The 23,874-nt window shown below is 42.7% G+C and overlaps 2 protein-coding genes across 2 annotated transcripts in view; both read left to right on the top strand.

The window, feature by feature from the left end:
- The window catches only part of LOC120518609 (kelch domain-containing protein 1), a 41,929-nt gene extending 39,284 nt beyond the window's left edge, over positions 1-2,645 (top strand). The window contains exon 13 of the mRNA XM_039741485.1: positions 1,488-2,645. Within this exon, the coding sequence (XP_039597419.1) occupies positions 1,488-1,668 (181 nt within the window). The 3' untranslated portion in view covers positions 1,669-2,645. The remainder of the gene's footprint in view (positions 1-1,487) is intronic.
- Positions 2,646-11,970: 9,325 nt separating this feature from the next.
- dnaaf2 (dynein axonemal assembly factor 2) lies at positions 11,971-23,500 on the top strand. Its single transcript, XM_039742097.1, has 2 exons — positions 11,971-14,169; positions 22,580-23,500. The coding sequence occupies exons 1-2, from the start codon at positions 12,019-12,021 to the stop codon at positions 23,162-23,164; spliced, it is 2,736 nt and encodes a 911-aa protein (XP_039598031.1). The 5' UTR covers positions 11,971-12,018; the 3' UTR covers positions 23,165-23,500.
- The last annotated feature ends 374 nt before the right edge of the window (positions 23,501-23,874 follow it).

Raw genomic sequence — 23,874 nt, 5'->3', positions numbered from 1 at the left:
ACGTAATTTAAACTTAAGCTTTACACCTTGCTTTCCTATTGATATGTCTACAAAGGCTTGCTCAGCTTCAGAGGGTTGTTCCTTTCTTACTGCATCAATAAACAGCTCGTCTTCATCTTTATCTGAGACATCACACACTGCATGCACGGGTTTACCTTTCCCAGTCCTGCAAACTTTAGCGAAGTGGTGCAATTTACCACATTTTTTACACTATCTTCATTTAGCTGGACAATGACTTTTTCCACCGTGTGCTTTGTTTCCGCAGTAGCTGCACTTATGAATATGCTTGTATGCGTCACTCGCTTCATATTTCTTTGCTGCCTTCTCAATTGTGTAATGCGTTTTTTGTTCAGCGCTCTTTGGAGCTCTTGCTTGTTCTCTGCGTACTGCGTTCACAGTCAGTTCACGTGAGCCGCTCGGAGTACATGCATCGAAGGTTCTCAGCTGTGCTTGTGCTATCTCGTGCGAAGTCCACGGCTTTATTTAATGTTATCTAAGACCTGGCACTTAAAAGTTTCTCTCGCACTTTTGCTGAGTTTGTGCCAAACACTAGTCTATCCCTGACCATCTCATCTTCATTTGCATAAGCACAGTCCTTCACCCGTGAATATTTAGCGGCAGCGTGTCTGTTGGATTGCTGCTGACGGACGGCCTTATATGAGCAGGCACTCAATTATGTGGGAGGCGTGATGATGTGGTACGCAAATCCGCCTCACACGGCGACCGAGCTGCAGGCTATGGCCGTATATATGTACGTAAGTAGGTTCCAGGTATGACCGTTACGTGTAGAATTTCGAATTGAAACCTGCCCAACTTTTGTAAGTAAGCTGTAAGGAATGAGCCTGCCAAATTTCAGCCTTCCACCCACACGGGAAGTTGGAGAATTAGTGATGAATCAGTCAGTCAGTCAGTCTGTGAGGGCGTTGCCTTTTATTAGTATAGATATACTAATCTGAGACAGAGGCTGTGAGTCGAGGAGAGGGACCCTCCTCACTGTCCTGTTTCACTACTAGCCATGGGGGCTAGTGAATCTATATAACATGAGTTTCACTTTTTGAATTGAATTACTGAAATTAATTAATTTTTTGATGCTATTGTAAATTTATTGAGATGCACCTGTATGCATTGTCTTTGGTTGTCATCTCTCATGCACACAGAGCCCACCCTAATGACCTGAGACGCAACCAAACCTGTTTGATACTCTCAGAGCGGGGCACAGAATAGTTGGACCAAGTCACTGGGATGTCAGACTACACGAATGGCGCTCATGGGAGCACGCCACGATTGCCTCCAACTTGCTAAGATTATGTACACGAAGTCCAGGACTGAAAGTTGCCGGTAAAGTCGTGTAATGTAACATGGAGTTGAATTGTAATCTATTTTTACTACTCTGTATATCGTAGTGCTGAGTGCACGCAGGTATTAATGTGCGTGGCAAAAGACTCTGATTAGGACTTCACTTTTTGTTTTTCTTTTTTTGGGTAAAGGTTATGTTTGGACTTCATTGGAAAAAATGGCTCTGCTCTTGAGAAGCAACTGACTTGGTTACCACAGAAACTTTACCAGCAAGTTCAAAATAGGATTTTGTTTTGGGTTAACATTAAGAAACAACAAAGGCCATCGGAGAATCCAAAAACTGATGCTGCTTGCCACCTCCCTAACTTGTAACAGGTGACCTGATGTGCATTTTCTGCACTCGACTATCAAATTAAAGAAAAGTTTCTGGAAAATGAGTTAAAATGGCAATCGCACTCTGAACCACACTGGAGAACTGACAGTAATAAACACTGGGAATTACAACACTATTTTTTTCTGCACTTCTATTTCTCATATCTGGTATGTTTTATTGTTTTTCCTTAAGTCATGTTTATTTATTAACAGATGTTTTGTTTAGCCTCTTATTCCTTTTAATATAAGAAGCACAACCTATTCTATAATAAAATAAACTGAAACAACTTAGCAGGTGAGAGACCTTGAAATAAAAACCCATCGAGTGGTCTCAAGACGTTGCCCCAGATAACTTCATTCAAGGGTGTCTGATGTTATCAGAGAAGCAGGGCGCTGCATTTCTGCAACTATAAGTGGCACGCTGAAAGCACACTGCTCTGCCACACAGATGTCAGGATGTGGCTAAGCAAATCACTGTTACAGATCGCATTTTCAAGCCGCAGCCTTGTCTTAATAGGTAAATTGAAGACAAAAACGGCTCCAGTTAGGGTAAGAGTTACAGCAAATAACACAACGAAAAAACAAAAAAATTGTATACTGCCTATAAATCCTTTAAGGCGAAACAGATATGAAAGTTTCTAGAGGCGGTCTGGCGGCAGACTGTTAAGGGGAAGGCATGTTTCAGATTTAAACATTGAGTGAAGACAGTTTTGGTTGTTTGTGAAGTTCCTTCTGTCCATTGTAGCAGGCAGGAGATCCTGCACCCGAGAGCTCTTTTATTTACACTGTATTTGTTGTCAGGTTCTTGTATTTGAAATGTTTCTTGCTTTAGTTGTTCAGCAACATTTAAACAAAAACATAATTGCATTTTAAATGACTTGTTATTCTTTTCAATGGCACTTTTTACTCTTTTATATTCTGTGACCTATTTTGCATGAGTTGTAAATAAATAAAACAAGTACAAAGTGTATTCATAACCTGTGCGCCTGTTTTGTATTTTACTGTCATTTTGGAAACGATTTCTTTAGGAACGGACTGTGAAACTTTGTATTGACATATCATTTTCTGTGTGTGTGTGTGTGTGTGCACAGTCAGTTCCAGAAGTATTTGGACCGTGACACTATTTTCACAATTTTGTCTCTGTACGCCACTATAATGGACTTGAAATAAAGCAAACAATATGTGATTGAGGTGTAGACTTTCAGCTTTGATCTGACGTGTTTATCAAAAATATCGTATGAGCAACTTAGGAATGACAGACATTTTTCTGCATAGCCCCCTAAAGTATTTGGACATTTGACCGACTAGCTGTTCCATAGCCGGGGGGAGCAGGTCCCTCATTACTTCATTAACTATCATGCAGATAGAAGGTCTGGAGTTGATTCCTAGTGTGGAGTTTGCATTTGGAAGCTGTCACTGTGAACTCTCAAAATGAGGTCCAAAGAGCTGTCCTTGCAAGTAAAAACAGGCCATCATTGGGCTGGGAACACAAAACAAACCCTTTAGAGAGATGGCAGAAACACCAGGAGTGGTCAAGTGAACCATTTGGTGAACTCTTAAAAAGAAGGAACTCACTGGTGAAGTCAGCAACACCAGAAGGTCTGGACAACAACAGAAGACAACTGTGCTGGATGATTGCAGAATTCTGTCCTTGGTGAAGAAGAACCACCTTCACAACATTTAGCCAAACTAAGAACAATTCTCCAGGAGGTTGGCCTGTCATTGCTAAAGTCTACAATCAAGAGAAGACTTCATGAAAGTAAAGACAGAGGGTCTACCACAAGGTACAAAAAACTGGTTAACCTCAAGCATAGGAAGGACAGATTAGAATTTGCCAGAAAACGTTTTTAAAAGTCTGTCCAGTTGTGGAATAATTATCTTTGGATATTTTCTGCACTTGACCATGAAATTGAGGAAATGTTTCCTGAAAATGAGTTAAAATGGCAATCAGTGGAACCGGTACTCTGAAACACACTGGAGAACTGCAAATAATAAACACTGGGAATTACACCACTTTTTTTATATCACAATGTTGGATAGAGAAGAGTATGGAGAAGAGAAGAAACAGCTCATGATCTGATGAATACCACATCATCTGTGAAACACGGTGGAGGCCTTGTTATGGCCTGATCATACATGGCTGCCAATGGAAGTCAGTCACCGCTGACAGAAGTAGCAGGCTGAATTCTGAAGTGTCCAGGGGGCTACACTGTCTGCTCAGATTCAACCAAATGCTGTAGAACTGATAGGACGACACTTCACAGTACAGATGGACAATGAGCCAAAACTTACTGTGACAGCAAACCAAGTGCTTTTCAACACAAAGAAGTGGAATATTCGTCAATGACCGATGAGTCGATCAACTGACCTCAACCCAACTGGACTTGCATTTCACCTGCTGAAGACAAAACTGATGGCAGAAAGTCCAACGAACAAGCAGCACCTGAAGACCACCGCAGTAAAGGCCTGGCAAGGCATCATTGGAGTGGAAATCCAGCACTTGAGATGGCCATGAGCTCAGACTTCAGGACGCCATTGACTATAAAAAATATTCAACCCAATATTGCAAATGATCGTTAAATTTATAATGATGTTAGTTTGTCCAAATACTTTTGAGTCCCTGAAAATAGGGGGACCATGTATAAAAATGGCTGCCTTTTCTAAACGGCTCATATAATATTAACTTTGCAAGTCTACACTTCAATCGCATAATGATTTTTTTTTTTCAAATCCAATTTGGTGGCGTACAGAGCCAAAATTATGAAAACTGTGTCACTGTCCAAATACTTATGGGCCTGACTGTATAAGATTTTCATGAGGGGTTGTTATTTTTTGGTCTGGCAGGTTGGTTATTAAATAATCTGAGGCAGTCACCTCGCTCCTCTGGTTTAACTCCCCGTTTTGAAGCTTTCTGCACAGGGTTTGAAAAGTTCTCTGCATATTCATGTCAGTTTCCTCCCAAACTAGAAAGGGAGAATTTGCTCTGAGATAGACTGGCGCCCTGCCCTATTAATGCACATGAATGATCTGGACGAAAATATAATCAGTAAGATGGTGAAGTCTGCCGAGGATGCCAAACTAGGTGGATAGGCAGTGTGGACTATGGCCGGCCGTTCATCCCGGCCAGTATCCCCACACCGCTAGATGGAGCCCTTCCGGCAGCATGGAGGTTTCACCAAATTTCAGCAGGGCATCATGGATATTGGAGTTTTCCTTCACAGCCCTGCTGGATACCATGGGGGCCACAAGGGGACGCTGCAGGGAGGCTCAGAGATTTGTATTTGCCCTATAACCCGGAAGTACGTCCTGGTCACAGGGACAGAGGAAATGACGTACTTCCAGGATGAAAAAGAAGAGTTTTTTGATCTGACCCGGAAGTGCTAGGAAATCACATGGACTGAGGGTTCAGAAGCACTTCCGGGTCAAGGACTATAAGGATTGTGGGAAATCCAAGACGGACGAGCTGAGCTGGGTGGCATGGTGGCAACGCGTCTGGGAGAGTGGAGGATTTTGTATTGGAATAATTATTGTATTGTTAATGAATATAGTGGAACGGAGGGTGCTTTGTGCACTTTATTATTATAATAAATTCAACATTTGGACTTTTACCTGGTGTTTGACATTTGATCTGAGGGTTCAAGGGAGCGATAGTGCCCCCAGTCTGTCACAGCAGATAATGTAGAATCAGGTAAAGTGCTGCCGATGGACTTAGACAGCATACAGGCTTGGGCAGATAAAATACGTAAATGGAAAATATTCCAAGTTTCATGTAGGAAGTAGAAATGTTAGGTCTGAGTACACAATGGGAGGTCTGAAACTTGAGTGTATCCCTTAGGAAAAGGACCTGGGAGTCTTAGTGGAGTCATCATTATCAACATCCAGACAGTATTCAGACGTGATCAGGAAAGCTAAATGGGTGTCCGGTTATATAGCGCCCTGATGTGTGGAGCACAAGTTTAGAGAGGTGATGCTTAAGTTATGTAATGCATTAGTGAGGCCTCACCTGAAGTACTGTGTGCAGTTCTGGTCTCCATACGTGGCGAGACACAATAATAACCGGACTGGGCTTGGGGCTTTCCTGGAAAATTGCCTCGAGGTTGACAGAATGTAAATCATAGAACTACTGTATATCCCCTCCTACACGCCCTCTCAAACATAACCTGTGAATAGCCCAGTCGGTATTTCCACATCAATCGCTACACGAGTTGCCGCAATAATGTCGGGTGAAAAAAATCGTACAGCGAGATGAGAAAAGACAAGACAACGCTCCCACGCACAGTGCTCTTTCCATAAAGCAGTTCTTGACTGACAAAAACATTCCTGTCTTCAATCATCCTCCCTATTCGCCCGATTTAGCTCCCTGTGATTTTTTCTTCTTCCTGAAAATCAAAAGTGACCTGAAGGGAACACATTTTTCTTCAATGGATGAACTGAAGACAGAAACGGCAAGCTTGTTGAAGAGCCTCAAGCAAGAAGACTTCCAGCACTGTTTCCATCAATGGACGATACGTATGGAGTGGTGTAGAGATCGGGGGTATATAGAAGGTGACAATGTTTACAAAGCTGTAATTCACCAATAATTTTTGTTTTTATCAATCTGGTTACTTTTGTGTCTCGTCTTGTGTTACAAAACAAAAAAAGACATAGCAGCGCTAGAGAAGGTCCAGAGAAGAGCAACTAGGCATATTGGGTCAGAGGAGGATGAACTATGAGGAGAGGTGGACAGAGCTGGACCTTTGCAGTATAAGCAAAAATTAAGAGGCGACATGACTGCAGTGTTTAAAATTACAAAAGGAATTCATTTATACAGCAGATCTCAGCGGTTACTTTAAAGTAAATTCGGCAACAAGAACACGGGGACACATTTGGACACTTGTTAAGCGAAGATTTTGCGCAAATGTTAGAAAGTTTGTCTTGACGCAAAGGACCATAGACACATGGAATAAAATACCCAGTGGTGTGATGGAGGGCAGGACTTCAGGGCCAGTCAGATCTCACCTTGATGTCACTGTGGACGAACTCACTGGGCTGAATGGCATGTTCTCATCACAGCCGTTGTGATGTCCTAATGGCCATCTGTGATTTATTAACTGTTTTAATCTTCTTATCCAGTCAGAGTCGAGCAGAGCTTGTGCTCATTCCATTCCTGGCCTCTGAATGGGGCAGCAAGCCATTGCAGGATAACCCGTAATCTGAACATGGAAGGAAAGTGCAAACTCCACAAAGGAAGTGTCAAATCTGTGACCCTGGAACTGCGACCATCTTTTTTTTTTTCTAATTTTATTTCTCTGCTTTTAAAATCAGATTTTTTTTCTCTCGGTTTCCTTTTTACAGCAGAAGTGCATTCCAAACAGTTCATTAACGGTTTTACTGATTTTCCCTTTAAAAATAAAAACACATGTGTTTGTCTTTAGTTCATTTACCAGAACAAAGAAAAAACGAGAAGTCTTTTTTTTTCCCCCAAAGGAAGCCTTTTGTGAGTCTTACCTTGTGGAATGCTCACTTGTTTCTGTTTTTATTTTCTTGGTCAATTTTCTCCTTCCTTGCAATAAAAAAAAAAAAACTAAAAAAACAGGATGTTATACTTTACCATCTGAGAAACACTTTCTGCTGGCAGTTTCCTTTCATTTGTCTTGCTCACCATGGCTGTGACGTCCTTCCCTATGATTATATACGGGTTAGAGGAGATTCAGAAATCAAAAGAGTGAGTCGGGCTGCTGCCGCATCTTCATCTAATCGTATTTGAACAGTGACCCAGTCCTCACGCACGTTAGGTCAATCAGGGGCTCCGTCTGCCTGATGTACGTGACTCTGTGATTGCCCTGTTGACAACTTGTGCCTATCGGAGACTCTTTGCTGTCTTGCACCCAATTCTAAGGGTACTCGCCTTGAGGTTATTGTAGAAGAATTAAGTGGATAGGATCGGAGAGCTTGTTGGGCTGAATGGCCTGTTCTCCTCTAGTTTGTTCTAATTTTCTAATAAGCTTGAGCTCCCATGATCCCCTAATGCAGGGGTGTCATAAACTCCACTCCCAGAAGGTCGCAAAATTCTGCTGACAATTGAACGGCCATCTTTTACTTTCATTTTAACCCCAGAGCATCACTTGAGCTGAAAAAATGGTGCTAAAATCATTAGTCCCAAGCGTCACTTGGGTAACAATATAGACATGTCTTATGTAAAAGTGGCAACAGTGTTAGTGCCACGCGTTACTTGGGCGCTTGCATAAGCGTCGGGCCCAAGCATTACCCAGCGTCTTTTCCTAGCCTCATAATGGCGTCTCGCGAGAAACGTTTTTCAGCAGCCCAGGAGTTGCACACTCTTAACAGTGATATGCGCAACGATGTTGAGGAGTCTCTCAGCAGACGTGAATTATATTCAGACACTGAAACTGAAATGGATAGGCATTCTGATGAATCCGATACCGATTCTTGTGTCACTTGTACATGTGCAGTGTGCTGTTTGTATTGTTCGTCATTCTTCTTCTTCTTCTTTCGGCTGCTCAGGACATTCAGCCAAATTCCTCTCCACATAATCTCTCTGTTATAAAAGAAAATTCTGAGACGAGACAAGACTATTTCTAAGGGATTTTTTTCAAGTCCCGCGAGATGAGACTTTGGCCATGAGATTTTTTCAAGCCCCGCCCTCGTCTCAACCATATTCAGTCACACACACGGCCTTCTCACCTCTCATTCGTGTGAATGCTTTTGTCAGACACAGTTCTTGCTCTCTCAGATCTTGTAAATTTTAACGTTTTCCTCACTCTAACTTCCCACTTAAAGAAGACTTATTATGTCCAAATCTTACTGAAGAATTTCATCAACCGAAGGGTAATCTACAAAAAAAAAAAATGAGTACACGGGCAGTCCTAGCAACGAGAAACGATGAAGTCAAATGAATTAACATGAAAATTGTCAATTGGTTATGCGGCAAATTGGTTAAATGCGTATCAATAGACTCTGCTGAAACAGTTGGTGGTAATGGTGCGGAAGATGAAAAAAATCAACTTACAATATCATGAAGAATAACTACAACTGTTAACACCGTCTGGTCTTCACTTACGAGCAGTTAAATGTTGCGTTGTCACGATGTAAGTCCAAACACAGAATCAAAATTCAATGCGATATTGACGAAAATGTAATTAAAAAAATTGTTTTTACTTAAGTTACACATGAAAAGTGTAAGTTTAAAAAGTATTTGGGTGTTAATAAGCAAAACAGAATGAAATCCTCTAACTCAGCATGAAACATAATTTACTTTCAACTGGTAAAAACCAGCTGGAACAAACACCTGCAGCTACTGGGGGTCCCCAGGATTGAATTTGACAACCACTGATCTAAGAAAATAAAGAAATGCGCCAGGATGACAGCACTAGTTATATAACGAGTTTCATTAAAGGCAACAATCGACTTCTTAAGAAACTGGACAGAGTACAGGTGACACTTCCAATGCACGCTCCTGATGATAAACTCGGACTTCACTGAATTCACGTCGACGCTACACACGCAGAATCAGTACGACTTGAAGTACAGCTGACACTTCAGACGCAGGTTCCTAATGGTGAATTCAGAGTTTACAGAATTAAAGCAGCCACTTTGCACAGGAATTCTGTGCGACTTTATTTCTTTGTTAGTACTCCACGTACTAAAATCACAACTTTTGAGCATGCGCTTGAGTGATTCCCAAGTGGAGCAAATCACATACAGGTACGTCCACTCTACGGACAATTCACCAATCACAACTCAGCACTCGCTAGAGCCCGCCCTCTCAGCCAAGACGAGTGAAAGTGACAGTTTTGAAATTCAAGCCATATTTCATGTTGCGGTTGGAGGAATATTACGGACAACTTTTTATCAAAAAATAAATAAACAACAAGAAACACATATTCCATGGCATATTCATTTTCGCTAAAATATCACGTTACTTTTTCAATCAAAATCTGTATTGTCATTGTAGCAATGAGACATTGTACAACCAAATTTTTAGGTGCAATTTTCCAGTGCAGAAAAAAATAAAAACAAAAATAAAACACAATTACTCAAGTTACAACTAAAATAAGGGAATAAAATAAGTATCCAAAATTGTCTATAACAGCAGAGAACAATGTTTTCCACTCATACATACATATAATTTATATATCTACACTCACCTAAAGGATTATTAGGACCACCATACTAATACAGTGTTTGACGCCCTTTCGCCTTCAGAACTGCCTTAATTCTACGTGGCATTGATTCAACAAGGTGCTGAAAGCATTCTTTAGAAATGTTGGCCCATATTGATAGGATAGCATCTTGCAGCTGATAGAGATTTCACATCCAGGGCACGAAGCTCCCGTTCCACCACATCCCAAAGATGCTCTATTGGGTTGAGATCTGGTGACTGTGGGGGCCATTTTAGTACAGTGAACTCATTGTCATGTTCAAGAAACCAATTTGAAATGATTCGAGCTTTGTGACATGGTGCATTACCCTGCTGGAAGTAGCCATCAGAGGATGGGTACATGGTGGTCATGAAGGGATGGACATGGTCAGAAACAATGCTCAGGTAGCCCGTGGCATTTAAACGATGCCTAATTGGCACTAAGGGGCCTAAAGTGTGCCAAGAAAACATCCCCCACACCATTACACCACCACCACCAGCCTGCACAGTGGTAACAAGGCATGATGGATCCATGTTCTCATTCTGTTTACGCCAAATTCTGACTCTACCATTTGAATGTCTCAACAGAAATCGAGACTCATCAGACCAGGCAACATTTTTCCAGTCTTCAACTGTCCAATTTTGGTGAGCTTGTGCAAATTGTAGCCTCTTTTTCCTATTTGTAGTGGAGATGAGTGGTACCCGGTGGGGTCTTCTGCTGTTGTAGCCCATCCGCCTCAAGGTTGTGCGTGTTGTGGCTTCACAAATGCTTTGCTGCATACCTCGGTTGTAACGAGTGGTTATTTCAGTCAAAGTTGCTCTTCTATGAGCTTGAATCAGTCGGCCCATTCTCCTCTGACCTCTAGCATCAACAAGGCATTTTCGCCCGCAGGACTGCCGCATACTGGATGTTTTTCCCTTTTCACACCATTCTCTGTAAACCCTAGAAATGGTTGTGCGTGAAAATCCCAGTAACTGAGCAGATTGTGAAATACTCAGACCGGCCCGTCTGGCACCAACAACCATGCCACGCTCAGAATTGCTTAAATCAACTTTCTTTCTCATTCTGACATTCAGTTTGGAGTTCAGGAGATTGTCTTGACCAGGACCACACCGCTAAATGCATTGAAGCAACTGCCATGTGATTGGTTGATTAGATAATTACATTAATGAGAAATTGAACAGGTGTTCCTAATAATCCTTTAGGTGAGTGTACATTATATTGCACTTGTCACTTATCTAATGTTATCTTAGAATGAAGGTGCACTTGATCAGATTGACCACCTAGCAGCATTCAGCATGGTTTTGCTGAATAGATGATAACAGCAGATTTATCAAATCTCAGTGGGATTGTTCCAGTATACACTAACACAAACTAAGTTCCGGTTTTCTTCATCTGTCATATCGCCTACTACACATTAAAGATTTCTTTTTTGCCCACATATTATGGGAACCAAACGAACCAACTTCATATGCAGAGAGCCTTTCGCTGAATGAAATGGATTGTTGGTCAAGCAAGGGCTCTAATGAGGAAGTACACAGCCCAGTAAATGACCATTTCGCAACCTTAATTTTTAAGAGTGTGTATACAAACTAATGTCAAAACACTAAACACCAATAGCAGATTAATAGATGAAGCAGAAAGTTTTGAATCAGAATAAAAAAGAACATGCAGGAATAAAAAAATGAAAATTGCTAAATGGAAACTATGAACATATAATTTGTATAAACTAATATGTAGGAATATAAATGCTGACATTAAACCATTCATAATAATGACTGTTAAAGATAATTTAGTTGGCAATTAGGTCGTATCCCTTTTAAAAGACTCACTGTATTTTGGAGAGAACCATAAAGAAGAATAAATAGTAAAAGACCAGATTTTTTTTAACAGTTTTAGAATGAAATACTCGAAGGATAGTTATCACTAAATGGTGACTCTTTTGATGATCTCCTCTTCAAATAACGACATAGACTTATAAACATGAACTATTTCATCGGATCTGCGAACGAAACTTTCCTGGAGAGGACTTTGCTACACTGCAAACTGTCTGATTAGAATCGGCGCATTTTTCAGATACGCCGCCATTGCCGTACGTCATCTCCATAGAAACAACAACGCTACGCCGCCTCCATGACAACAGTAGACTCGCGTGTGCAGATCCGTCCTAACTCCAGCACAGGTAGGCTCCAGTTCATTTTCAAGCATCATGGCTTCTATGCACAAACTGGAAGAGCTGAATCTCACCCATGATGAAATCGACCGCTTCAGCCAGGCGATGAAGAGCGAGGAGTTTCGGAAACTGCTCCGTGAGTACGCGGAGGAGATCTCGAACCCCGAAAACAGGAAAAAGTACGAGGAGGAGATCCGGCTGTTGGAGCAGGAGCGTGGGGTGGACGCTCGCTTTGTGCACCCTCACGGTAATCATGTCCTCCGGACTACGCAGGATGGGAAGCAGAGGTGCTTTATTAACGTTTGTAGTAACGAACTAATGGGCAAGCCCAGCAGCAGCGCCACGATGGGCCCGGGAGGCGCGCCGGGGCAGCAGTGGTCCCTACCTTACAGTCTAGCTCCCGGACGTGAGGACTTGGACTCCAAGGGGCGAGCAGTTATCATCTATGATGTGGTCTTCCACCCAGACACACTGACAATGGCGAAAAAGAACGTGAGGTTTCAGAAGATGATCGACCAAACTGCGCTGGAGGCCGTTCAGAAGCAATTTGGAGTGAAGCTGGACGAGAAGAACGTCAAAAGGTTAAAAACAACTTACAAAGGGACCCCGCATCCGACTGTCATCCGCAAGACACTACCTGGTGGGCCAAAAGTGCAGCCGGACGATATGTTTAAGGTGCCGTGGCCCAGCGACGCGCAGTCGAGCGGTGTGAGAGGGGACGGGGCCAGCACCCCCAAATACGTCATCACTCACAGGTCATTCGTGGACATGCAGGACTACCGCTGCTCTCGGGACACCGGTCCCGGCACGCGTCCGAAGGAGCTGCAGGTCACCATCGAGCTGCCCCTGCTCAACTGTGCCAGCCAGGCGGACCTGGAGGTGACCGAGAAACACCTGTCTCTTCGATCCCAAAGTCCGGCTTACAGTCTGGAGCTCCCATTGCCTTATCCGGTGGATGACACCAAGGGGTCGGCACGCTTCATTAAGACAAAGAGGCAACTCGTGGTCACCCTGCCGGTACTCCCTTTGAAACCGGAGATCTGCTTGGGACAGACTGAGATCCATGGGGAAAAAGAGAAAGGACTGGAGAGAACAACTAAAGAGGAAAGATCTGAGTCGGGGGAAAGAGAAGGGGCTTTATCTACTCCTGAGGCTGTTTTGCAGCATTCCACACGTTATGGAGAGAAGATGAAACGAGGACTGGTGTCTGAGTGTGGTGGGAATACGCCCACAGAATGGAGCACACCACTTGAGGATGGAGGACTCTGCTCTGAAGACGAAAATCTGCAGGTACAAGTCACTGAGGAGAGGTCACAGCCAGGAAACGAAAAAGCTATGAGTTCTCATGAGCCATCTATAGAGGGAAGTGTTCAGCCCAGCGGGGGAGACAACCAGGAGGTTAAAAAGAGATTTGTGTTGAAGGGTCCTCATGATACAACTGCAGAGCTGAAGACACAGCATGAAGACAGAGGCTGTGCTGAGCTAGAACACTATTCAGAGGTGGAACGTCTATGGAAAGACAACGCTGAGGAAATGTCACAATTAGGAGAAGAGGAAGAGGCCAAGGAGCTCTGGGCTCAGGGAGACATGCAGGAGCTGCAAACAAAACCTGTTTCTGAACATACTCCTAATACATCTGTTGACTGGGAAACAATGCCAGAAGATATCAACTCCACTGAATTGGGACAAGCAGCAGAGGCAGTGTGTCTAAAGGTGGAAGCCATGGAAGAGAGGTCACAGTCGGCTAAGGCAAAGGCACCAGTGGAGGAGAAGACGCAGCTAAAATCACACGTTAATCTAACAGTGCAAAAGGCCATGGAAAGGACATCTTTAGAAGAAGGAACAGAGGTTGCTGAAGGGAAACAGACAAGGCCAGAAGTAAGAGATGCCAAGATATCGGAACAAAAAGTACAAGCTAAATGTCTTCTAGGGGAGTCGACACATATAATAGGAGACAGCGTCCAGATGTCATGTCAGAAAGCATTAAGTCCTAAAGAAGTGAGGACTGCGACAGGGGAGGAAACCCCAAGGGGACCCGAACCTCATTTTGTGGACAGGAGGACACAGCCAGGGAAAGGGGCTGTTGTGGACAGAGCCACCGACAAGGCCGTCAAGTGTCTGGAAAAGACGGTAGGAGCAGGACATCTTCAAGGAGAGTTTGCTTCTGGACTGGCAGAAGATTTACAGGTAATTTTCATTTTTTTACTCTTACTTTCTGCTGAACATTAATACATTCGGAATTTCATCAACACAATTAAAACGACTGAAGGAAAAAAAAAAGTAAAAATGTGAGTTTTCAGTGGAGCCTTTTAGAAAGGTTAGGGGTGGCACCGTGGCGTAGCAGTCGGCACCATTGCCTCACAGCCTGGTTCACTTTTGTGTGGAGTTTGTGTGTTCTCCCTGCGTGCCAGAAGTTTTCTCTTGAGACTTTGGTTTCCTCCAACATCTCAGATATGCTAGATGAGGGTCTGCAGTATACATGGACCCTTTGAATGCGTGTGGCTGTGTGTATGTTCTTATGGTGGGCTGTGTCAACCCTTGTACCCAGTGCCAACATGGCAGGCTATGGCTCTCTGTATTCATGTAATTAAAAACAAGGGCAGGTTCAAAAAGTGGATGGATTGGAAAGTTCAACGACTGCATAATGTGTGAATTATTAGCACTGGTACCTCATCTTCTCAGGAAATGTTTGTACCAGTGAAGATTCTACACTTGTCGTGTTTACCAGCAAGTTGTCATGAGTCCTAAATCCAATATAGTGCCTTTTCAATAATTGCATAGTGTTTTGTATACAGTCCTTTGTTTTTATTAGTTTACATCTATTAATTACAACTTTTATTATCCAACATTTAATCATGTTACACTCTCAGTAGCCGTCACAAGCCCGGACACACCTTGACATTTTCATGTAGAAATTGATGCCTATTTTATCATGACGCCATTAAATTAATGTACAAAATCAGCCAAGACATTAGTAGTACTGCTAAAACAACTGATGTTTAATTTATTATTCACGCATGAGTGCAAAGAAAGCCCCCTCTTAATTCCTTCGGTGTCCTAATGGTCAGCTCCCCTTGCTTCTCCTCCATTAGTCATTTGAAATGCTAACTGGTTATTAGAGAAACCTTGGTAATCGCATTAGCACCACTGACACCTGTTTTTCTGTTCACTTGGGTTGCAAAGGTGCTGACATTCTGATGCGGGCTCTGCATCGGTCTGTCGTGGTGAAAAAAGGGGCTGAGCCGTAAGGCAAAGCTCTCAATTTACCAGTCGATCTACGTTCCTACCCTCACTTATGGTCATGAGCTGTGGGTAGTGACCGAAAGAACGAGATCGCGAATACAAGCGGCTGAAATGAGTTTCCTCCACAGGGTGTCTGGGCTTCACTTAAAGATAGGATGAGAAGCTCAGTCATCTGTGAGGGGCTCAGAGTAGAGCCGCTGCTCCTCCGCATCGAGAGGAATCAGATGAGGTGGCCCGGGCATCTGATCAGGATGCCTCCCTGGTGAGGTGTTCTAACCGAGAGGAGACCCCGGGGAAGACCCAGGACACGCTGGAGGGACTATGTCTCTGGGCTGGCCTGGGAACGCCTCGGGATTCCCCCGGAACAGCTAGTAGAAGTGGCCAGGGAGAGGGAAGTCTGGGCATCTCTGCTCAAGCTGCTGCCCCTGGGATCCGACCTAGGATAAGCGGAAGAGGATAGATGGATGGTACTGACATTCTTAAAATTCAGTTCTGGGTTTAAAAAATGGCCAGAACAAAAGAGCTTTCTCAAGAAACATGTCGGCCTGTTGTTTGTTTTTAAAGTTTTGGCAGAATGAAGGTTATTGCATGTGACAGAGTGCCAAGGAAATGAAGATTTCATGCAAAGATTTTCATAAAAAACGGTATACACATTTTCCCATTTTTTTTTCATGTGCGAGCATATCTTAATGATTGAATTCACACGAAGTTTTATAAATGAGGCCTTTGCACAGTATCCGCTTATTCATTGGCTAACATTGCGCCTCTCGTGATATCGGATCGGGCAGAATTCACTGAGAGACGAATACAACTAAAGATTAAAAGTGAGAGAAAGCATTATAGAAAAGAGGAAGACGTCTTAGACTTGTGCAAATCGGAGATGCTTCATCACGCTGAAGGTCCGTTCACCTCTGCAGTTTCCTTAATAATCCAGTTGTGGATGTGAGAGTACAGGACACATTTCTACAGTTCATATGCTCCTTTTCTGAATTGTGGGTACTTTCCAGTTTCGTTCACAAGAGCCTTTTTACAGAAGTGGTTAATCTATACCAGGGGTGTCGAACTCCGGGCCTGGTGGGCCGCAGTGGCTGCAGGTTTTCATTCTTACCCTTTTCCTAATCAGTGACCAGTTTTCACTGCTAATTAAAATCTTTTTCCCTTCATTTTAATCACCCTGTTTTTAAGGATTCAGTGCTCTGGGGGCTGTTCCACGAAGCGAGCTTATAAAATCGAGGATTATTTGTAATAGCCTCGCTTGAGTTAGCCTAACAGTTCACTTCAGGCTCATTGAGTTCCACGAACAAAATTCAGGTGTATTTAATCTCCGCTAATTCAAGCCAAGCTTGATAAGCGAGGCTCGTGCGCGTCCACGCGATATAAAAGGCAGCCTTGTTAATCGATGCTGGATAAGTAAGAATGGAAACTAAGGAAAGAGCTGCGTTTTTTTCGCAGGCGGAGCAAGAATTATTATTACAAGCCTATGAGGACTACAAAGCTATAATAACTAGAAAGGGGAACACGAGCTGTATTATCAAAGCTAGTGAGGCTGCATGGCAGAAAATAGCTGACAAGTTAAATGCGTAAGAACATGATTTTAGTAACTTTTGTGTTAAGGATGTCAAACTATTTAACAACTAAATGAGAACAGTTTCAAGCCTTCAAAATGTATAGTCATTAAAATTTCCTTTTACATATGCATTTTGTTACCAGTTGTAAGGTACTTTAAGGTTATTTTAACACATTGATAAACAGGACAGCATGTTAATTATATGGGTTAATCTTGGATAAAAAGTGATATATAATTGTAATTATTAATATAATTATTAATAATGCTTGGTTTCAGGAGCAACATGAGTGGAACGAAAAGGTCCTGGCAGCAAGTGAAGAATGCGTCATTATTGGCATACGCTCCTGCTGCAGTATTGCCACATTATGCAAAACTGCACAGGCTACTACAATGTCACACGCTCTGTCTGGTGTAACTCTGAGATGCCGCAGGCAGTTAAACCTGGATTTTAACTGTCCAAATGTCATTTCAATGCGTGCCCTTGTCTTACAATGGGCATGGTTGAAATGTCTTTCTGCTTGTGTTGCAGGATCTGTATATGGTGTGAGAAGAAACGGTAGACATGGGTATCCTTTGTCACCAAGCAGCACACCAGAAAAAATTCCTATAATGGAAAGTAGACACATTAGACTGTAGTATAATAAACTATAGTATATTTGTGAATTTTAGTTGACTTGCCTTGTCTGAGGCTTTGAGCCAGTGAAGACTCGCGAAAAATTTTGGCATCATGTACTGATCCTGGTGATATGATTTGCGGTTTATGTAATCAGGCTCTGTTGGACCTCACGTGTGTACAGTCAATGGCTCCAATGACGTTAGGAAAGCCTGACAAATTAAATTCAGTTACTTATCAGGTAATGATTTATGTGCTGTAAATGAGTAGATGTTTAAAGATTAAGCACCATTAGTTCCAAAGAAAGTTTCCTTAATGGCAAGAATTCCTCGGTGGCCAGGAAAGGTAATGAATATATTTAAAAAGGACTTTAATGCAACGCAAACCTTCCTGATTTCACGGCACACTGTAGCTTTGCTTAAATGTTCAGCATCCCCCACACTGTACAGAAATGAACCACTGGCAAAATAACGCAAAGCGATACACAAAGACTGTGCAACCGTAAGGGCTTTAGAGCAACGTGTGTTTTTAGAAATGTAAGGTTCCAATAACTGACACAAATATGCAATACTGTGTCTACTAAATCTATAGCGCTCGTATAAATAATCATCCGCAAAATGCAACGGATCTATCCTGGGCCGAAGTAATTGTGGAACCTGTTGCCTTAAAGCTCTACGAATGAGCCTCGCTCCCTCATCAACTGGATTATGAATAAATGGGCACGCCATGGTTATTCATGTAAAAGCCTTCAATGTACTCCTTGTCATTTTATACTTTCTAAGTAATTAGAATCGCCTGCATGTAATCTGTAATAATTTTATATTGGAGGGTCGAAGTGTGCGAAAGAGGGAGAGAACAGCAGCAGAGTAATCCCAGCCCCGCAGAATGTCGTGCTGTGACATCACATGGCTTGTCCAATCATATTCATCAAGCTGAGCTAAGCTTCACAACTAACCTGCCACGGAGCAGGCTTGTCCAAGAGCATATGTTGGCATAGTAATTAAGCGGAGCTTCAGGTTAGCCTCGTTCGTGGAACCGAATTTCGAGAAATTAAACCGGGATTATCGAAATAAAACAGGATTTTGAGGTTAGCTCGCTTCGTGGAACAGCCCTCTGAATTGATTCTTTTCTTCATTAAATGAAAGCCAAACAGAAATGAGACATGGAACAAGACAACAGATGACGAGCTAAATTGGGGCTTCAAACTCCAACCAATTTCACTCCAATCACGTTCTTAATGAGAAGCCGATTCTTGTTGTTAATTAAACTCTTTATTTAATTCCACAGCTTGTTTCTGCTCTTATTCAGCCACAGCAGAGATTTCCAAAGCTGTTGATTTTCTGTTTTTCCTAAGAACACCGTCAAGATGTTTTGGTGACCTGAGAGATCAGCCTTACTGAGACCTTCACCTTTCTTTATTTTCAGATATTGTGTGATGGGTGCAGGTCAGCTGGTCATGTGGCGGCTCATTTTGTTTGGCTGCTAATTAAGAAAAAAGAAGCAACTAAAGGGGCCTGAGTCAAGTTAATTAAAACTAAAGCAAAAGAAGTTAATTAGCAGCACAAACTGGTCACTAATTAAGAAGATGGTTAGAATGAAAACCTGCAGCCCTCCAGGACCGCAGTTTGACACCCATGAGCTATACATATAAAAGGCAAAGCCCTCACTGACTCCTCACTAATTCTCACACTTTCCATATTGGTGGGAAGCTGAAATTTCGCGTGCTCATTCCTCACAGTTTAATTACAAAAGTTAGGTATGTTTCATGTCCTATTGCAACACCCAAGGGGCGGGGAAACAGGTGTACCCCCTAAACCTAATCTTGCCCAGAGGGGACCGGGCGGTCTCTTGGTCTGGAACCCCTACAGATTTTATTTTTTTCTCCAGCCTTTGGAGTTTTTTTTGTTTTTTCTGTCCACCCTGGCCATCGGACCTTACTCTTATTCTATGTTAATTAATGTTGACTTATGTTTATTTTTTATTGAGTCTTCTATTTTTCTATTCATTTTGTAAAGCACTTTGAGCTACATTTGTTTTGTATGAATATGTGCTATATAAATAAATGTTGATTGATTGATTGATAAACTGTTTGTATAGATAGGAGGACCCCCTCCTCACTATTTCTGCGACTTCCAATATACATAGAAAACACAAATTTCCTCTGCTCATCCTTTACACTGTACTTACAAACGTTAAGTATGTTTCATTTCGCACCATGGCCTGTAACAAACTTTTGAAAATAACATCTTCTTTTTGGTGGATCTCACCATTATGTCGTAAGGAACTTTCGAAAACTGACCTCTCCTTTCATTTCTTATTTCCGTAAACAGAGGATTTATTTCACAGCAGAGAAGCACAAGGGTTGCCAGCGGTCCCCCTTCCTTTTTCTACATGGCTGCTGTCTGCGCACCTACCACATGGTTGGCTCCCTACCTATATACATTAACGACACCACACGCTCATGTGCCTCCTCACTCGCTTCCTTACTTTCTTCAGCTCTTTGTTGTGCTCACTGCTCCCTTCTTCTTTACTCCACCTCTTCAAGCCTGTTATTGTTGGCCTTGCTTCACGTCTTCCTGCTGGTGTCTCCTGCCTTTTCATTTAGATTCTTTACACTCTTAATCCTGTGGGCATGCCTCTGCATACTCTGCTTTTAGATAGATAGATAGATTTTTTATTAATCCCAAGGGGAAATTCACATACTCCAGCAGCAGCATACTGATAAAAAAACAATATTAAATTAAACAGTGATAACAATGCAAGTATAACAGACAATAACTTTGTATAATGTTAACGTTTACCCCCCCCAGGTGGAATTGAAGAGTGTGTTGGAGGAACGATCTCCTCAGTCCGTCAGTGGAGCAGGATGGTGACAGCAGTCTGTCGCTGAAGCTGCTCCTCTGTCTGGAGATGATCCTGTTCAGTGGATGCAGTGGATTCTCCATGATTGACAGGAGCCTGCTCAGCGCCGTCGCTCTGCCACGGATGTCAAACTGTCCAGCTCCGTGCCTACAATAGAGCCTGCCTTCCCCACCAGTTTGTCCAGGTGTGAGGCGTCCCTCTTCTTTATGCTGCCTCCCCAGCACACCACTGCGTAGAAGAGGACGCTCGCCACAACCGTCTGATAGAACATCTGCAGCATCTTACTGCAGATGTTGAAGGACGCCAGTCTTCTAAGGAAGTATAGTTGGCTCTGTCCACTCTTGCACAGAGCATCAGTATTGACAGTCCAGTCCAATTTATCATCCAGCATTTCTTCCAGGTATTTATAGGTCTGTACCCTCTGCTCACAGTCACCTCTGATGATTATGGGGTCCATGAGGGGCCTGGGCCTCCTAAAATCCACCACCAGCTCCTTGGTTTTGCTGGTGTTTAGTTGTAGGTGGTTTGAGTCGCACCATTTAACAGAGTCCTTGATTGGGTTCCTATACTCCTCCTCCTGCCCACTCTTGATGCAGCCCACGATAGCAGTGTCGCCAGCGAACTTTTGCACGTGGCAAGAGGTTGGCGCACCAATTATGTTACAACGAAACTTACAACCACCAAAACTTTGTAACGGCACCAGGCTTCAGATCAGATCTCTGCACAAGAACCTCAGTGAGGCAACTGTCTTCACTGGAACTGGCTCAGGGGAGACCCTCTCATACCCTCTGACCTCCCATTCCAATTCAAATGCCTCCAATTTCCTGTAAGGGTCTGCTTCGCTATGACAATAAATAAGTCACAGGGCCAGACTCTAAAAAAAGGTCGCCATTGACTTGACACAAGATTGCTTCTCACATGGCCAACTGGATGTTGCCTGCTCAAGAGTGAGCACAGCAGACAGCCGAGGGCAGAACTGCAAACGTCGTTTACAAAGAGATCCTTACATCCTAAAAATGTGCATTTCTCATACACAACATTTACAATCGGAAACTAAACTCTTTATAATCATCAAATTCACTCTCATTTCTAAAATAAGCCTACGACAATTACATTGACAATCATGTTACATTATTTTTAAAATATTTTCCTTTTCTTTTTCATGACTATTTAACACACTACTTGTCCGCTGTGAAGCGCTGGTATTTTGCAAGTCTACTCTCTCTATGTATAAAATCCTAAGCCTAAAAGTGCAACGATTTTATGTGACACTTTTTGCCACGCTTTAAATCAGGCTTATTTTAAAACCTACATATATATGTTTGGTATCATTCTTTTCAGAATTGATCGAATTTTAATGTGATGTTGTTAGATTTCCATCTATCCATCCGTTATCCAACCCGCTATATCCTAACTACAGGTTCACGGGGGTCTGCTGGAGCCAATCCCAGCCAACACAGGGCGCAAGGCAGGAAACAAACCCCAGGCAGGGCGCCAGCCCACCACAGGACACACACACACACACACACCAAACACACACTAAGGACAATTTAGGATCGCCAATCCACCTAACCAGCATGTCTCTGGACTGTGGGAGGATGCCGGAGCACCGAGCGGAAATCCATGTAGACACGGGGAGAACATGCAAACTCCACGCAGGGAGGACACAGGAAGCGAACTCAGGTCTTGTTGTTAGATTTTCAGATTCTTATTCCATTTTTAAATTCTAAAGTAAAATATCAAGGAAGTCGTGGTTTATAAGAATGGATCGTTTATTTAGTCTCTTATAAATACTCATCGAGCACAGTGGACCTCCGTTTAACGGGAATACTCCAATCGGTAAGAGAGTAAATATTTTATTCTCATTTCATGATTTTTACTCCATTAAGTAATAATTCATTTTTCTTTTACATATTTATAGAATTACATAATTTTTACTCCATTAAATAATAATTCATTTTTCTTTTACATATTTATAGAATTACATAATTTTTACTCCATTAAATAATCATTTTTCTTTTGTACATTTACAGATTTTACTTATGTTCTGGCCGCAACTGAGGGGTTGGGCGCCAAAGGGGCTTGCCCGCCTAGTTTAACAATATTTTAGTAAAAATAAATGTGTTTGGGGCATTGCCAGCTTGTCACATTAAAAAAAAAAAATTATTTTTGGGTGGAGTATTCCTTTAAAAATCTCCACCTCCATTCCCATATGAAAGATCAAAACAGTCACGACATGTATGATTTTAAACATGGACGCCGTGGTTGGCTTCAAACCCTTGTTAGTAATGCTGATCTGTTTTTCCCCACAGGTTGATCCTCACAGCTCGTCCGCTCACGCTGGGAGACACGATGCCCCAATTCAAGGTGAACAGTCTAGCGTGTCCTCCTTTCCCCTCTGCGATTCCCAAAGCGGTCCTGATGAGCACTCTGGGCCTAGTGGTGTCGTTACATCGGATGTTGGCAAAGAAGAAGCCCAGGACCCCAACACGGTGTATGAAAGAGGGCATGACCTTGAAATGGAGCAAATGCCAGCCTTGGAGGGGGAGCAGCTGCCACATCAGCTTTTTGTTCAGGAAGTTTCCAGCAAAGTTGATGACCTCACTGAGAAGCAAAGCAGAACCTCCACCGGTGACACAAGCCCAGCTTATCTGGAGTCACCACTACGGCCTGAAAAGGCAGAGGAGCAGAACCTCCATGAGCTCGGTGTTGTACCACACAGCACAAAGCAGGAAAGGCAACCCACAACAGGAATAGTTGCAGGAAAAGATTATCCTCTAGTAGCTCCTGTAATCAGAGAGATAAATCCAGCAGATGGGAAGGAGGACGTGATCAGTGACCATTCCACCCACTCTGCAGTTGACTTTCACAACTCACTTCTGTATGAGTTGGATTAATTTAACTCTTGGATGAGAAAAAAAAATCAAATCCTGCACGGGCATTGCTTCCTTTAGACTGACAAGAATGTCAGAGTCATCAGGAGGAAAAGCTTTTAACTTTGAACTCCTCGTGTGTAGACACGGCAGCACAGCACAGAGAGGGGGCCTCACCCATTGTCGTTTCTCACACTCTCTGCTTACATTATTGTATTTTGATTTTCTTTATTGCTCTGTCAGTACCCACTCTGTGCCCGCTGCTGCCTGGCTCAGACAATGGATGGACGTACTTTACACACTGTTGATGGGGTTGTGGGGAAGTAATCTCAGGCTCTGGAAATAAAATGATTGAATGTTGGACTTTTTGTTTTAATTTACTGTTACATTTACAGTTGGCTGACCCCTTTAACTAAGGTGATTTGAGAAACGATCGGTTACAATTCTTTGGTTCCCAGTTGGAGCACTGGCAGGTATTGGACAGATATTTTTAGGAAGTCACTGTGCACTGGAGAGATTCCCAAGGACTGGAAAATGGCAAATATCATCCCATTATATAAAGAGTGTGGCAGGGCAGACCCAAGCAACTATGGACCAGTAAGCTTAACATGCATCTCAGGAAAACTAATGGAAGGAATTATTAAGGATAAGATTGAGCAACACCTGGCAAGAACAGGAGTTATCAGGAACAGTCAGCATGGGTTCAGAAGAGGGAGGTCGTGTTTTACTAACAT

This window comes from Polypterus senegalus, chromosome 18 (genome assembly GCF_016835505.1).
Source record: "Polypterus senegalus isolate Bchr_013 chromosome 18, ASM1683550v1, whole genome shotgun sequence".
Taxonomy (NCBI): Eukaryota; Metazoa; Chordata; class Cladistia; order Polypteriformes; family Polypteridae; genus Polypterus; species Polypterus senegalus.
This window is presented reverse-complemented; position numbering and strand designations above follow the sequence as displayed.